Source organism: Gopherus evgoodei, chromosome 6 (assembly GCF_007399415.2).
Source record: "Gopherus evgoodei ecotype Sinaloan lineage chromosome 6, rGopEvg1_v1.p, whole genome shotgun sequence".
NCBI lineage: Eukaryota > Metazoa > Chordata > Testudines > Testudinidae > Gopherus > Gopherus evgoodei.
The window spans coordinates 135703278-135719564 of NC_044327.1; the positions used below are offsets into that span (position 1 = coordinate 135703278).

Genomic DNA, 16287 nt, shown 5'->3' on the forward strand with positions numbered 1-16287 from the left:
CCTTTTGCTCAAGTGGTAGGGTGCTGGGCTTTTGTGGCAAGTAGATGAGTTCTGTACTCACTGTTCCATGAAGACCCAGCAGCTCTTGTAGTATAGCTGGTGCAAAGGTGAAGTGCTTGGTCGTCCTATGTTTTGCACCATACTGTAGAGGCCAGTTATTGTACAAACACCACCAAATGATACGAACCATGAAATAAAGCTGGAAACCAGTGATTTATGGTGGTTTTTAGCATTTTCAGTCCAGTAAATCTGAAACCAGTCACACCGTCACTACCATCCCCTCTGAACACATGCGTTTATATAGCAAAGTGCATAATTCACTTACTCTGTCAAGCGGCCAGAGGCCACAGGTTCCAGTGTTGCTATCATTGAACTCCAGTGGAGTTTTACTAATGACTTCAAGGAGACCCGGATCAGGTCCATATGATCTGTGCAGACACATACTCAGTGCTGCCTGTAAAACTATTCGCACAATTTTTCACCTCTTAAGTTTTTGCATATGCAGAAATTCTGATTTGTTCATGCAACCTGGAGGTACCAGAGAGGTAGCTGGAAGCCTGTACATCTTGCTTTGTGCATTAAGAAAAGGCATGAGCAGCAGGGATCGGAATAATTGCACATGCAGCTTTTGCCGCTGGGTTGCTGCCCTTTTTGACAGCTAGAGCTACAGAGTCAGAGCTGCCTTTGCACCGTCTGATCTTCTTTAGGGGACTTAGACAACTTAAGTAATTGGGCTAATTTCCAAGTAATTTTAGTGGTATCTGTGTAAAATGTAGAAGGGAATCTCTTCCCCAGGACCCCACCTCGATTTTGGATTTGTAGCAGAAGAGAAGAGAAAGGCAGTGTCTGTTAGTAGAATAGTGCACAGGTGCCATGTTTATATTATGGAACCTACTTCTCAACCGCACGTGTGTGTGAACCTCTCGCATTTCTTATTGACGTATATTGGTAGTGGCTAGGAGTCTGTTATGGACCCGCGCCCCTTTGTGCTACATGCTGGACAGACACAGGACAGAATGACAGTCCCTGCCCCCAACAGCTCACCATCAAGTCCTAATATTACTGACGAACGGGCTTCAAGAGCACCGCTGCCTCCCTCGGGGTCGGAGCGCTCTGCACTCTGTGACTATTTAAAGGGAACTTTCTCTTGCAGATTGAAGGATGATAAATGGATGAATATCCAAGTGGGAGACATCATAAAACTAGAGAACAACAACTTTGTGACGGTGAGTGCAGTTTGTTGTAGCCACTTGCGCTGTGACTCTGGAATTACTCCTCAGACAAAGAAACAAGTTATTCACTACTGACGCTAACTGGCTCCGAGATTTCCAGATACGTTTTCCATTCACAGAAGTCCGTTGAACTTGTGGTGTAACCATGTCCTCTGTCCTGGGATCTCAAGGTAACGTCACTGTGGCCGTGTAAGCTCATACCACCCTGCTTTATTTGTGTTCAGGCAGATCTACTGCTACTCTCAAGCAGTGAGCCGCACAGCCTGACGTACATCGAGACGGCTGAACTGGATGGGTAAGTGAGCCTAGCCCTGGGGCTGCAAACACAAGGCTAATTTTTGCATGGTGAATCCTGATGTTGTGAGGTCCAGCTGCTTCTGTGTTCTCAATGCTGCCCAGTCCAGAGATGAATCCACAGAGCATTGATTGTTCCTGCCAGGAGATCCGTGACCCTGACTGCACACAGCAAGTGTAGGGAGATGGTGTTTTCTAACCCTACAATAAAATGCTCTTTCAGCACCACCTCCAATGGAAGCATCTTCTCTTTTCTGTCTAGAGAACACTGTATGTCACGTGACATCTCTGCCAATGGCACGTTCTCCTGCCCCATGCACTGATCCTGTGGTTCCCAAAGGGTCACAGCTCATTTCAGTTTCCTGTTATGCATCTGAGCACGAGATGGAGGAATAATTGTTTGCCTTAAACTTGCCCTGGGTAAAGATTGCACTCCACAGTCAAGGTCACTGCTTACTCCTCTGAACAGATCTCTGATGAGGAAGGCAGCTTTGGTTTCAATCAGTTGCCCATAACGAGTGATCTTCCGGAAAGTGTCTTGAGCCGAGTACCAATGGCTGCTTCCCCAGCAGTATCCCAGCAAAGGCAGGTGCCTCACATTCAGAGGCCTTGGCCCATTTTACTCATGCTGGCAATTCTGGTAGCACCCACTGATCATTTAAAATGCCTGTTCCTGCAATACCTTACCTCAGCAGCAACAGCTCTGTGGTTTTTATGTTCTCCCCGGCCGTTCTTCTCAGCCACTATTCTGTCTATGTGAACATCAGCCGTTCCCAGCATCGCCCTGGTGACCCATTGTATTCCGTCACTCTGCCCCCCAGACAGCTTGGCACAAGTCTGAGGGCCACAATCAGTTCCTGTTAGGTGGGAAAAGGTGGTGCCACCCTCGTCTGTAGGGCCAGATTCAGTGCTTGCCAGTTCTTGGTGGCATGGAGCCAGCCTCAGGTGTGGAGTTTGGCCTGGCTTCGTGGGCTCAGAGGCCTAAGCAAGACCTGAGAGAATGTCACACCTCAGGGAAGGCTGCATGGAACTCGCATAGCCCTCCCAGCTCTCTTGCTGCCCAGAGACGGGCTGTGACTCTGCCCATGTCAACTCTACAGGATAATGTCAGGGGCACTGAATGTTGCTGTGCTTCTCTGAGGTCCATGGGAGAGCACCCTCCCCTACCTGGCTGCCCTACGGTTGCAGTAACTTCTGCAGGTCCCAGAGTGCAGTGACAGAGGGTCCAGAACCCACAGAGGTGCTCAGATACCACAGGGATGATTGTGGTGTAAGAACTTAGTTGGACAGAGGGCTGCTCAGAGAGCTCACGTGTCCGGCTTGACGCTTTGCAGTGATGGCGTGAGACCCGAGCCCTCTGACCCTCTTCTGCACCTGGCCCAGCGTTCCACAGAATCAGCTGACTGGGTGCAGAACCAGCTTATACGGTGGCAAAGGACTATATTACCTTTGTGGCCATGTAAAAATGGTCCTGATTTGACTCTTAATAAGGAGATGCAGCCTGCAGACCCTGCAAGCGCCATCTGGATCCTAATGAGTGAGAACAGCTCCAGGAACAGAAGAGTGACCAGTCATGTAAGAGTTTGACTCATGCTTTTTATTATAGGGAAACTAACCTCAAAGTGAAGCAGGCACTGACGGTCACTGCGGAGCTGGGAGAGAACCTTCAGAAACTGACTGATTTCAATGGTGAGTGCGCAGAAAAAATGAAGGTCCCAAAGGATTTCCCGTAAGGCCTGAATTCCACCTGAAGTCAGAATTCTCCTCTCCAAGCCGCACTGCAGGCCCCTGGGTCCCTGCCCAGGGATAGCAGCGGCACACAGTGCAAATCAGATTTTGTGTGCTGCCATTGACTGCTGTGGGTGGGCAGTCACATGGCGAGACACATTAAGCCTGTCACTTAGTTTCTGTCTAGGCTTGTTGAGACCCCATCAAATCCTCCATGTAAGGCTCCTGCAAAGCGCCCCCTGGGAAACACAACAGGTAGTCACTGCATTGAATTCACCAACAGGGCTTGATTCTGATCCCAGAGCAGTTTTACACTGATGTAAATCCATTGACTGTAGAGCAGTTACACTTCATTTACACCAGTGTTAGGAGCAGAGGCAGCCGATCTGCATGCGGGGGGCATTATTTGGATTTCTCAGTTTAGAGCTTTGCACTTTTGTCCTTTCACTGTTTTCTCAACAGCACCAAAAAGATGAATCTGAAAATGTTTTGCTGGCCTGGCCTGGCAGCTAATACGCAGATCAGGTGTGCTGTGAAACATGTCCCTGCCACATCACATGTTCCATGGTCCCTTATGTGAAATGAACGAGAGGGCCTGGGCCTGGTGGACAAGTTCCATGTCACAAAAATCACACTTAGCACTATTTCCTCCCCTAGCCACAGCACAATGGGCCACGGACAAAAGACTAAACTTATTTTTTTCCTAACCTCCTAGAGCTACAGTTCAGGCAAGGTCCTGCAAAGCTGGCTTCTCTGACTTGGCTTTCTCTAACCTAAACACTTGGCAACATGCACAAAAGAACCCCAGTCCAACCCTACAGAAGCAAAACATTCCATTCTGCACACAGGTCTCCTGCTGGTAGAGGACAGGACAGAGACCATGTGACAGATGCTAATCACATCGCTCAAAGCCCAGCCAGAAGGTGCTCTGGGTGATAAGAGAACCCAAATGGAATAGCGCAGAGCAGTGGTGTAGTTCAGCTTATAATGCTGCTGCCCCTGTTCTCCGGGGACTTTTCTTGAGCACCAGATTCAGAGGAAATAGAAGCTGAATGACTGAAATGAGTCGATGACTCCACTGTCATATCCATGATAAATGGCGGAATGGTGATCAGCTGGTCCATATTCAAAGATCTTGGAATGTCTCTAAGCTGTGCAATCTAAAGGGGCTGCTAGACACCACTCTTTCTGCAGTGGGATCTTATGGAACAATATTCTTGGTCCGATTTCTCAGCTGTGCGACACCTTATCTCTGGATTTCTCTCAAGTGAGGCCTGTGGTTCTGGGCTTTCATATTTCCAGAGCTCTTGTAGACTTTTATTGCTGCACTGGGAAACCCCCTGTAAATGATGGTCCTTCCCTGAGTAAGGGGTTCAAACCCTTATTTTACTGAAGAGGCCATGGCGTGTAACAATGTGGAAACCAAAATCTTCTTTTTAAAATAGAGAACGCCTTTCTCAGACAGTTTGTCTAACGAGGATCAAAACAATTGCTTTTTCTAAATGTGCATAACTTGACTCAGAACAAGGAGCAATGGTCTCAAGTTGCAGTGGTGGAGGTCTAGGTTGGATATTAGGAAACACTATTTCACTAGGAGGGTGGTGAAGCACTGGAATGGGTTCCCTGGGGAGGTGGTGGAATCTCCATCCTTAGAGGTTTTTAAGGTCCGGCTTGGCAAAGCCCTGGCTGGGATGATTTAGTTGGGGACTGATCCTGCTTTGAGCAAGGGATTGGACTAGATACCTCCTGAGGTCTCTTCCAACCCTGATATTCCATGATTCTATGATTCAACAAATGTTTCAAAATCTTTTACAAAGTTAAAATTAATCCCTTATCTTAGGTTTACTTTTTTACAAAATCTCTAGTTTTGTTTTAAATAAAAGGGGTCCTATTTGTGATATCTAAAGTGAAAATAAAATATTTCCTGTTGTGATTAATATTTGTAAAAGAACCGGGAAGAGTGCCTGGGATTAGACCTAACCTAACATTTCTGTAGCTAACCTATGTACAAGTATTAAATATTTTATGGAGCCCTTCATGCAAGGACTTCGTGGGGCAGGAAGAGAGGAGAAGGTTGGATGGCTAATTCACAAAGGCAGTGAAGCAAAATGCTTAACCCAGAACATGGTGTGTGTTGGTCCTGTGCCGGGTCAGGTACGGGGGATTTTTCCAAGATGAACTTTATTTATTGTTAGACTTGGGGAAGTGGGAGACATGAGAGGAAACAATAATCAGGTATCAGTTAGCTGCCACTGGCCAGGTCCAAGCTTCATGAGGTTTAAACCTTTCGGGTGAAATGGGTTCAGCGGGTGTCCAATAACTTCCCACCAGTCATTGTACTGAGTGCAGGATCGCTGGGTGAGATATTATGGCCTCTCTTGTATGGGTCAGGTGAGATGATCACTAAGGTCTCTCCTGGCCTTACAGGCTGTACATCTGTAAGTCCCAACACAGCATAGTTACTGGAGATCACCCTAACACCGCCCTGGTTTTAACACAAGACGTTAGGGTGTTCTTGATGCTGCAGCCATGAAAGCTCATTCTCCAAAACGTCTGTTAGTCTATAAGGTGCCACAGGATTCTTTGCTGCTTTTACAGATCCAGAGTAACATGGCTTCCCCTCTGATGTTAGACCTTTGTCTCCTAGATTAAAAAGCCTGTTCTCAAATATTTATTTCCCACTTAGGTACTTACAGAATGGGATCAAATCAGGTTAAGTTTCTCTTTCCTCAGCGAAATAGATTGAGCTCTTGGAGTCGGACCATAGCTGGCATGTTTTCTAATCCTTTAGTCATTCTCCTGGCTCCTTTCTGAACCCTGGGTCTAATTCTTGATTTAACTAATAGTTTTTATACTAATTGCAGCTGGGCCTTAGAGTAGTGGGTAAGCACATTTTATAAGGAGAGATAATTATAGAATATGGAGCAGAATCCACCCCTCTGGCCATCGGGAATTGGGTGGGTTGGCGGCATGGCCAGGGACAAGCATGTCTTCCTTCGGGTTCCGAAGAAATTCAGGGAATGGAACAGAAGAGACTAAAATAGAGTGGACTGAAAGGGGACAGTTGGCTATTAATTACGGCCACATGTGCAGCTATCAGACATTAATTTCCCAGTTATGCTTATTAGAGTCTGAAAGAAAACTGAATAGGTAAATGTACCAGGCCAACAGCGTTAGCGGGAACCCTGAGTCTGCTAGCTCATGAGGGTGCTGCTGGGAAGGGGCTACTGGTGGGTTTGACTCACTGTGTCAAGTGGCTCATTCCCCTACCCAGATGCAAGGGAGGCAGGGCCGGCTTCCTTGCTTGAGAGAGAAAGGGGGATCGAGAGTGTGGGCTGAGCTGCCCTTGGGAATAACTAAGCTTGCAGAGAGGACTTCAGCAGGATTTTGTGTATTGTTTGAGCTTTGTTTGTTAATAAAATCATACCCCATGAAAAGGGGTTAAGTTCTGACCTGCTACAACTTGAGGGGACTGTGTTTAGGGCAGGGTGAGGAAACCATGAACTCGCAGGAGTCAAGTTCTTAAAATAGCTCTTCTCCCCCTTATGGAAGGTCCTCTGCAACCCTGCTAGAGCTTCAGGAATTGTTACACACATGCACTTTATTTGAAAACTCCTCAGCTTCTCGCCCATATTATGGCCATGGTCCTTTGGGCTACAAAGTCCTTGATAAAGTGCTCCCACCTGCACACAGCGCTCCCAGCCTCTGCTGCATGCAAAGATACCTGTCTCTAAGGCCTGGTTAAGCAGCGGTCACTCTGCTGCTTTGGGGGCGGGAGAGGAGAAGGCTTATATTGAAGCATGCTTATTCCTTTGCACCCAGCAATTCTTCCTGCCTTTTCACAGATGCTCTCCTTGCTTATCTTATGAGCCCTTTCCTGCTTCATTTCTTTGGGTGCCAGTATGTAGTCACTCTGTCAGTGGGGCATCCCAAGTGGTGCAGACTGCATCAGTCCAGTGTTGTAATGGGCAGAGTTACGGTACCTCTAAAGAAACCCGATCAGGTATGTTCACTGTTTGCACTATCATCTCCTCTGTTGTCCCTAGTCTGTTCCATCAGCGATGGCTGCTCTTGTGACGTAGGTTGGAAGTCCAGCCTAGTGTGGGCCTTCAGCTCACTAGCAAAGCTGCTGCAGGAGGCAGTGGTGCAGCCCATGCTTGCCAGGTCAGGGTTGTCTTCTGTGTGAGATTCTGCTCGACACAGTTGTCTGCATGTGTGTGTATGTCCTCAGCATGTAGCCGTTCACTGCCCTCCAGCACACTCTGCTGCTTGCAGCTTATTCTCAGGCTGCTTTGGGATTATTTCATGCTGTGAAGTGTCCATCAGGTCATCTCTCCATTGGTATTTGTTGAAGTCCTCTACCACTGCTGTTCTGGGTGCTGGAGCAGGCTAGTTTGTGGCTGAGGGGTTGGCAAGCAGAAGGGCCTCTCCGTTGGGTTCTGGCAGGTGAGAGAGAGGGCTGGTGGAACTTATCAGCTAGGGATGTGACATGGCCTCAAAGGGCAGGGCACCATCCTGTGTTCAATGGCAAAGGAAAAACCTAAATATGAAAGTAATTCAATGCAGACGATTGGATTGCTGTGGGGAGGCCGGGTAGGAGCAGTCTCCATGCGGAGCAGTGCTTGCAGTGTCCAGCAGAATGTGATACGGGTGGACAGCTGAGGTCCTGACATGGTCACTGTGCAAGGCACAGCTGAGGATGTTGTGTGTGCTGCCCAGTGGAGGGCTAGTCCCCGGAAGGTTTTCATTGTCTGATCTCTATTTACAGGTGAAGTCAAATGTGAGGCACCGAATAACAAACTGGATAAGTTCACCGGGACTCTTACTCTCCGTGGGGAGAAATTTGCCCTGGACAATGAGAAGATGCTACTGAGGGGCTGCACCATTAGGAACACAGAATGGTGCTTTGGGCTTGTTATTTATGCTGGTAGGTGGAATACACAGAGGTGCAGAGTGAAAAAACTGTAACGGGGGGTGTGGTGAGGGGATGTAATTCCCAGTGGGCAGAGAAGAGCCACTTTTGTCCCCTTTGGAAGCTTCGTTTCCACTGGGTACGAGAACACAAGTGGAATGTTGAACCTTCCTCTTAGCCCCAAGCTAGGAACATCACAAACTCACTATGAGCAGGAAGTTTTCTAGACCAGTCCACAAGAGAGAGGAATAGTGAACCCTGTGTTGCAAAATCTCAATGCACCTTGATGGGGTTCTTTGACATAAAGACCAGCTTCTCTTCCCCTGGAGCTGGGATCAGCAAATAACATAGGTGAAAATCTCAGCCCATCCACCTGGGCAAAGAGTCCTCAAATACTGACCTGTTTGAGGGCACAGTGAGCTAGTGGAACTCAATCACTTTATCTCTCCAAGCATGTACTGAGCAGGTCCCAACTCCAAGCCAACCTGATTAGCTTAGAGAAACACAATGCTCCAGGTTACACCCTTGTACCAGAGTGTCAGAATTGCCTCCTGTATTAGTGTGTGGGGAAAAAATCCACATTGTAATAGGGGTGAGATCTGGATTATTTCTGTAGCACTGGTGACATGTGACAGTGCACAATGCGGGTCACTGCTGATATAATATCCATTATTCTCTATAAAATAAATTAAACCCACAAGGGAGGGTGCCCTGGCTGCAAGAGAGAGCAGGGAGCTGGAGTCAGGAGTTCTGGTGTCTGTTTCTGACTCCCTCTATGACTTCAGGCAAGTCACATTACTGCTTTGTGCCTCAGTTTCTCCATCTGTAACACAGGGATACCAATGTGACCCTGCCTCACAGGAGGGTTGTGAGGGTTAATGTATGTTTGTAAAGTGCTTTGGCGTCTCGAAGGGAAGCAGCTCTAGAATTGAGCCATGTTCTTAAAAATCATGGCTGTGTTTGATCTACTAGGGCCAGACACCAAATTAATGCAGAACTGTGGGAAAACAACCTTTAAACGGACCAGCATTGATCGGCTAATGAATGTCCTCGTGTTAGTGGTAAGTCTGATTAATTTGTCTTCACTCCTTCAGCCATGTTCATCATTTCAGAGTGCTCCTCCCTCTTTCCTGACAAATGAGGGGACATCAAAAGAGACTAATGAGAACGGGAAGAATACTAGAAAAGTACATTAGCATATGGATTTCTGCAGCCCCTTTCAGACCTCCCATCCTGCAGAACTAGGCCATTAAACTGATAGCGTCCAGGACCTCTCTTCATGGTTTTTCATTTGCTGTGCTCTTTTTCTCCATTGTTGGTGATATCCACTTTGAAGCCTGTGAGTAACATTTTCCCAAATATCTCTGGTGGTTTTCCATTTAAATAAACACTGATTTTTTTTCCCTCTCGCTTTCAGCCATCCTTGATATCTGCAGTAATGTCTGTCTGCACAGCATTCGATAATTGCATGGTGCTCTCTACTGGCTGCTAAACTGGCGCTCCTGCTTTAGAGGAAAATATTGTGTGCTCATTCATAACCAGAGACTGGGGTTTTTTAGCAAGTGGTAAAATTAAAAGCACTAAACAGATATTTACACTCCAGGGGCACTGTCTCTGACTCTCTGCTAATTAAAATGCTGCGGATCAAATTTGGGATTGAAACTTCTTGACAATTGTAACAAACTGCAGCTGCTCACACATGGATGCCGCAGTCTTCAGCAGGGATCAGTCCTGGGGATTCTGTCCCAGTGCCTCTGCCTGGAGCTTAAAGCATGGCTCCTTTCAACGGCTGCTGCGGGCTGGAGCCTGTCCTAGCGGCTGGGCACCGTCCCTATAGGGAGATGTGCTCACTCACACACACTAGCCAGTGCCTTATCCAATGTTGCTTGAAGAACAGCTCAGGAGCGTGCTCAAGGAAAAGAGAATTTAGCTTAGCCCAGATATTTAGCTTCTAATAGCAGCTTCTGTTCATACGTTTCAGAGCATGCCTTCATTGACATGGGACTGTCAGTAGTTTAATGTTACGACATTGAAATGATAAGAAACAAACTGAGATTAGACTTGTAACCCTTCTGCCAGGCCGAACTGATAGCAGTAGGGCTGGGTTCAATACATAGGGGTCCCTTCCCTACAACGTAATGCAAAACCAGCTCGAGACCCCACCCAGTGACCTGGGAAAATCTTACACACACGCCTGGGCGCCTCGAAGAGGCAATACTTCCCCTCTCGCAAGCACAGAGTCTCGGTGTAGCAGAAAAGGTTTAATTACATGAGATAAACAACAAGCACTAAACTGGGAAAACACCTTAACTAGAGTTCATAGACCAAACTGTGAGCAAAGACCCACCCCAGGAAATTGGGCCGTGTCCTTTCCCCTGGGCTCTTGAGTCCAGCAACCCTCAAATCACCCCAAGACTCCAAAGTCCAATATCCCAAATGTCCCTAGAGTCCAGCAACCCAAAGATCACCCACAGTCCCAAATGTCCCACAATCCAAAAGTCTCTGTCCCCCAGAGTTTGAGAGTCTATCTGAGAGGTCCCCCTCCCCCAGCCTGGGTAGAAAGGGGCACCGTACATGATCCCGGGCCAACTGCCCTGCCTCTCCGTGGGTTCTGCTTCCGCCTTCTCCACGAACTGCTCCGCTCTACCAGCCACTCCACTCTGCTCCTCCAGCCATCCTCACAAACTGCTCTGCTCTGCTCCGCCAGCTGCTCTGCTCCACTCCAACCGTCTCTGCAAACTGCTCAGCTCCGCTTCCTCCATGGGCCGTGCCACCCGTCCCACAGCTGCTTTGCTCCACCAGCTGTCCCATGATCCGCTCCAGCTGTCCCCACAAACTGCTCAGCTCCACTCACTCTATGGCTTCACAAACTGCTCCACTCCACTCTGCCAGGTGCTGTGCTGCACAGTGTAGCTTCAGGCTCCCCCACTAGTTAGCACAGTACTCAGTGCTCTCAGCTCAGCAATTCCAGCTCTTTAGTGATTTCAGCTCACAGTAGGGGAGCCCCAGTGCTAGTGCACCATTAGCCCATAGTGAGTTCAGCTCAGTTACCTATATCTAGATTCTTGAGGGAATCAAAAATCAACTCTGATATTCCACAGTGGAGAGAGAAGTAGGTGGAACTGGTGCTTCTGGCTCACACAAGAAGCCTACACCCCCAGGTACAGATACATGTCCACGGCCTCTCTCAATTCACTGGGTTTTGGAACCCATGTCCCTTGTCCAGCAAGTGCTATTTAGTTGATAGTGAAACCCATTATCATAAAACAGTTTCGTAGTTCCTCATTTACTTAATCAGGGTGACAACACTTTATTCCTCCTGCCCCAATAACAAAGAAATTGGGGATCCCACAACTGTGAAAGTAACCATTTTAGGCTGCCGTGGGCTATGCTAGGCGGGGTGGGTGTGCCTATGCAAACACGATCAGCCTCTGAAATTCTTTTCCACACTCGCCATAACTCACCACCAGATGTCAAGGTAGAGCCCATCCTGACTCTGCTTACAGACTGGCTCCCATCAAGCCAGTGCAACGCCCACAAAAGTGAACCCTTGTATGTCCATTAAATCAGCTCCGGCCGCAGGGGGATTTGACCATGCCAGCACACATTAACCTTCACACATCGTGGCAGTACTCTGACTGGCATTTGAACTTCAGTTTAAACCCGCCAGCCAGACCAGCTCTGGCGTTATGTGATGCCCCTTTGCCAACAATTTTCCCCTTTATAAGATGAAATTAACAGTGCAGCAAACACTGGCTCCATTGCAAACACAGGGAGCAGATTGCTCGCGGGTGGAACTCCACCGACTGCAGCGGTGTTACCCTGATTTGCACCAGCTGAGAACCTGGCCCAGCACCTTGAGGTCATTTTCCTTCTCAGCTTTTTGTTCCTCAGAGCCTACAGGGCTCAGGACATGGAGAGGTCTGTGAGTCTGGCCCTTGGCAGGGGGACTCTTCACAGATATTTGGATCCCAGTGATTCTCTCACAGTGTCCCTGTCTCTGGCTAAGGGTGATTTTCCCCTCTTGTCATGGCGCTGTGGCTGCCATGGGAATTCTGTGAAATGCCTGTAACCTGTAGGGAGCTGGGTGCTTGCACTGCCATGAGTGAGGATCTGCTCAACTCCTGCGTGTGCAGTTTGTGTCACAAGCACAGTGCTGGACTCTGCCCCCAGGGAGTCGGGAGTGATGGCGGCCGATGGGGGTTGTGTTTCTGTGCTGTTGCAGTGTCTCTTGGCCACCTTTGACACGAGATCAGCACATCTTGTTGAGTGTGTTGGATACTCGCATTGCCTTGTAACTACCTCCATATCTAAATGCCTTTGCCCTTCTATTTTCCACAGACTCACTTTATTTCAGTAGGACAGCGTCTAGGGATCAGGCTGCCTCTGGCTTCCAAGGGCTCCATTCTGGAACCTATTCTTCTGGGCTTCTTTCTTACTCTTCAGCAGGGTCCAATCCTGGGGATTTTACTCAGTCCTTATTTAGCCATCAGCTTCAGTGAGCAGAAGAGTTGTGATTAATTAGGATACAGTAGATCCTGCAGTGTGCTTGGTACTGTATAGACACAGGGCAGCTTTGCCTGCAGTCTGAGAAAACAGATACTGAAGGAAGCACAAGGGGAGGCATGCAACATTCCAGCCAAAGGACCAGGACAGTGACAGGCCCCCGGCCAGCTAGTTCCAGGTCTGGTCAGCTGTTTCTGAAGTGTGAATGTGCTGCTTTCCACAGGTCACGCGGCAGGCGTAGGGCGTTGGGGATTTCACACCGGGTAGTGTTTGCCAGGTGTGGCAGAAGGTGCAGATCCGTGTGTGGAAGAACGGGAGGAAAGGAGGATCAAGGCTGCGTCACTGGCAGAGTGGGGTTGGGGACACAGAAAGGGGAAGGGGCAGGGGCGATACTGCCCTTGGCAGTGAGAAGCAGTGAAGTGGAAGGTCAGTGTGCCAGGCAGCAGGATGACAGGAATCATTCTGCAGGGACTCTAGGTGGAGTTTCACAAAGGCCTAAGAGGGGGAGCTGTCAATAGAGGAGAGGGGAGCTGACAGTGTGTGGATTAGTAGTTCCGGGAGGGGAAGCACCCTGGATGTGAGGGGAGAAGGAAGGGGTTAAAGAAGACCCCAGAATTGAGGGGGTGGGTGAGCAATGGCAGGAATGGAGGAGTTATCGGGGTAATGGAAAAAGGGGAGAGGTCGGGAGGAGAGAGTTCATTTCTGGGCTGTGGTGAGTTAGCGGTGGCAGCAGGCCTTCTGAGACGCAGGGTCAGAGGGACTGTGGGAGAAGCGCTGGGTGGGGTGAGAAAACCCATGACAGCTGAGGATGTCTCCTCCTCCTGACGTTAGATGGAAAAGAGGAGAGGGGCCAGGACAGAGCACCTGGGAACCCCCACAGGAAGGGAGAAAGGGAAAAAGGTAGTGTTGATGACAGATCCTGAGGACCTCAGGATTTGGCCCTTGCTCAGAGTTAACCACCCATCTCCCAGAATTTACGTGTCACACATACAGAGCTTTGTTTCCATGTTCAGATCTGCTCAACTCTCTGCTCCATTTTAGGGTTAGTGCAGACAAGGATAGTTTAGCTCCTTGCTTTTTTGGAGAACTGACCAAGTTGCAGCTGAATGCATCTCCTCTGTTTGTGTTCTCCATGGCTGATGGGGCCAGGTGTCTGCCTGTCTTAAGCATTTGTGGGACACCGAATACTTGGTTACCTAACTACCACTCGGTCCTTCCCACACCTGCTCTCAGATAGTTTTGCTCTAGTAATCAGGTCCTTCGTGCTCGAAAGGGAATGTGGCCAGTGCCTCCTTTCTCACAGGAGGATCAGAGAGGTGAAGGGGCAGGATTGTGACCAGAGACACTGTTGCACTGCTGACGTACTGAGCCAAAAGAATGCAAAAAGCCATCATTTCCTAAATAAAAACAGAGCTAAAAATCTCTCACTTCAGGTGACATGAAGCTTGCACAATGTAAACACAGGAAAAGCTCGTTTGTGCTTAATTGTCTGTAACTTTCTCCGTGACAAATTAATTTTTAAACAGCCTTGAAACGCTGTCCAGTTTACATGCAGTCTCTTTGCCTCTCAGGTAGGTCAGGCAGAAACAACCCTCTCTCCAGGCTGACCCTCTGCCTTTCTCCATGTTTAGAAAGGCTGCTTCTGTGGGAATCTGCGGCAGGCTCTGTCTGTCTGAAATCAGGCCAAGAGCGAGTCATCCCTCCCTAGTGAGCTCAGAAAGCAGTTAATGTTCTGCGGCTAGGACAGACCGTCCCGCAGAAGGAAGTACCCTAGCTGCCAGGCCTGTGTTTGTGCCGCAGAGGGGAGGCGGTGCTTAGCAGACTCAGGAAGGGGACACCTTCTGATGATAGAGTTGTCACTGCTGGCTGCCCAGGCCTTCTCTTTTTGCTTCAAATATGGGTGCAGAACCCACGGAGATGGCTGGAAGTCACAGTCTGATGTTAAATGTTAGCCCACGGAAATCAGCTTGCCTGAGGAACAGCTTGGGCCCGCTCCTCAAGGCATCAGTTCTCCTTCCCCGAGGTCGGTGGGAAGCACTGCTCTAGGGAACAAGTGTTTGCTGTCTGGGCCTGTATTTGTATACTTCCTAGTTTTCCATGTGCTGCAGCAGTAACCATAGCATGCCATACAGCGTTGTTCATGCTGGTTAGTGGTGACAAAGACTACAGCATTATTTCCCTCTTTCTGTCCCTCAGAGCAGGAAAAAACCTTAGCACTGATGTTCTGCTAACAGCTCACTCCCCTCAGAGAAAACCGAGCACTGTTGTTTGTATTCCTGTAGCATCTCAGAGCCCTAATCAGGGACCAGGACCCCACTGTGCTAGGTGCTGTACAAACAGAGCAAAACGATGGAGCTTACAATCGACGTATAAGACAACAGGTGGATAGAGACAGACCAGGAGAGGCCAAGTAAATAAGCATGTTAGTGACCCCTTGCCTAAGCATGTGTATTGCACACACATCTAAAGTACAGAGGATGTGGACATTGGTGACAATCATGTTGGAGGCAAAGTAGCACTTGTACCCCTGTTAGATGGGTGCTCCTGCAATATTAGGAAGTTTAGCTGCTTTCTGCCCCTTAGCCCTTGTAATACTTCCACAAAGTGTATTAATGAGTCACCCATGTTTCCCATGATGAACTGCAGTACATCAAAGATAATCCCATGTGCTCTGCAGTGTTCGGTCTCTGTGGGGCTGTATCAGGAGGTGTGAAGGGCACTGAGAGAAAAGATAAATGAGCTGGAAAAAGGGGTAAACAGTGAGGTGGCAAAGTTTGCAGATGATACAAAACTACTCAAGATAGTTAAGGCCCAGGCAGACTGCGAAGAGCTACAAAAGGATCTCACAAAACTGGGTGACTGGGCAACAAAATGGCAGATGAAATTCCACGTTGATAAATGCAAATTAATGCACATTGGAAACATAATCCCAACTATACGTATAAAATGATGGGGTCTAAATTAGCTGTTCCCACTCAAGAAAGATCTTGGAGTCATTGGGGATAGTTCTATGAAAACATCCACTCAATGTGCAGCGGCAGTCAAAAAAGCGAACAGAATGTTGAGCATCATTAAGAAAGGGAGAGATAATAAGACAGAAAATATATTGCCTCTATATAAATCCGTGCTACGCCGACATCTTGAATACTGTGTGCAGATGTAGTCGCCCCATCTCAAAGAAGATATATTGGAATTGGAAAAAGTTCAGAAAAGGGCAACAAAAATTATCAGAGGTATGGAACGGCTTCCGTATGAGGAGAGATTAATAAAACTGGGACTATTCAGCTTGGAAAAGAGACGGCTAAGGGAGGATATGATGGAGGTCTATAAAATCATGACTAGTGTGGAGAAATAAATAAGGAAGTGTTGTTTGGTGGTCATAACACAAGAACTAGGTCTCACCAAATGAAATTAATAGACATCAGATTTAAAACAAACAAAAGGAAGTATTTATTCACACAATGCACAGTCAACCTGTGGAACATTTTGCTAGAGGATGTTGTGAAGGCCAAGACTATAACAGGGTTCAAAAAAGAACTAGATAAATTCATGGAGCATAGATCCATCAATGGCTATTAGCCAGGATGGACAGGGATGGTGCCTCTAGCCTCTGTT

General features: G+C 48.1%; 1 protein-coding gene across 4 annotated transcripts in view; it reads left to right on the forward strand.

The window, feature by feature from the left end:
* LOC115653584 (phospholipid-transporting ATPase FetA-like) overlaps positions 1-16287 on the forward strand; it is a 124614-nt gene that overhangs the window by 55037 nt on the left and 53290 nt on the right. For all 4 annotated transcript variants that reach the window (XM_030567032.1, XM_030567033.1, XM_030567036.1 and 1 more), the window contains exons 7-11: positions 1154-1226; positions 1457-1527; positions 3133-3215; positions 8023-8181; positions 9139-9227. In XM_030567032.1, the coding sequence (XP_030422892.1) occupies positions 1154-1226; positions 1457-1527; positions 3133-3215; positions 8023-8181; positions 9139-9227 (475 nt within the window). The remainder of the gene's footprint in view (positions 1-1153; positions 1227-1456; positions 1528-3132; positions 3216-8022; positions 8182-9138; positions 9228-16287) is intronic.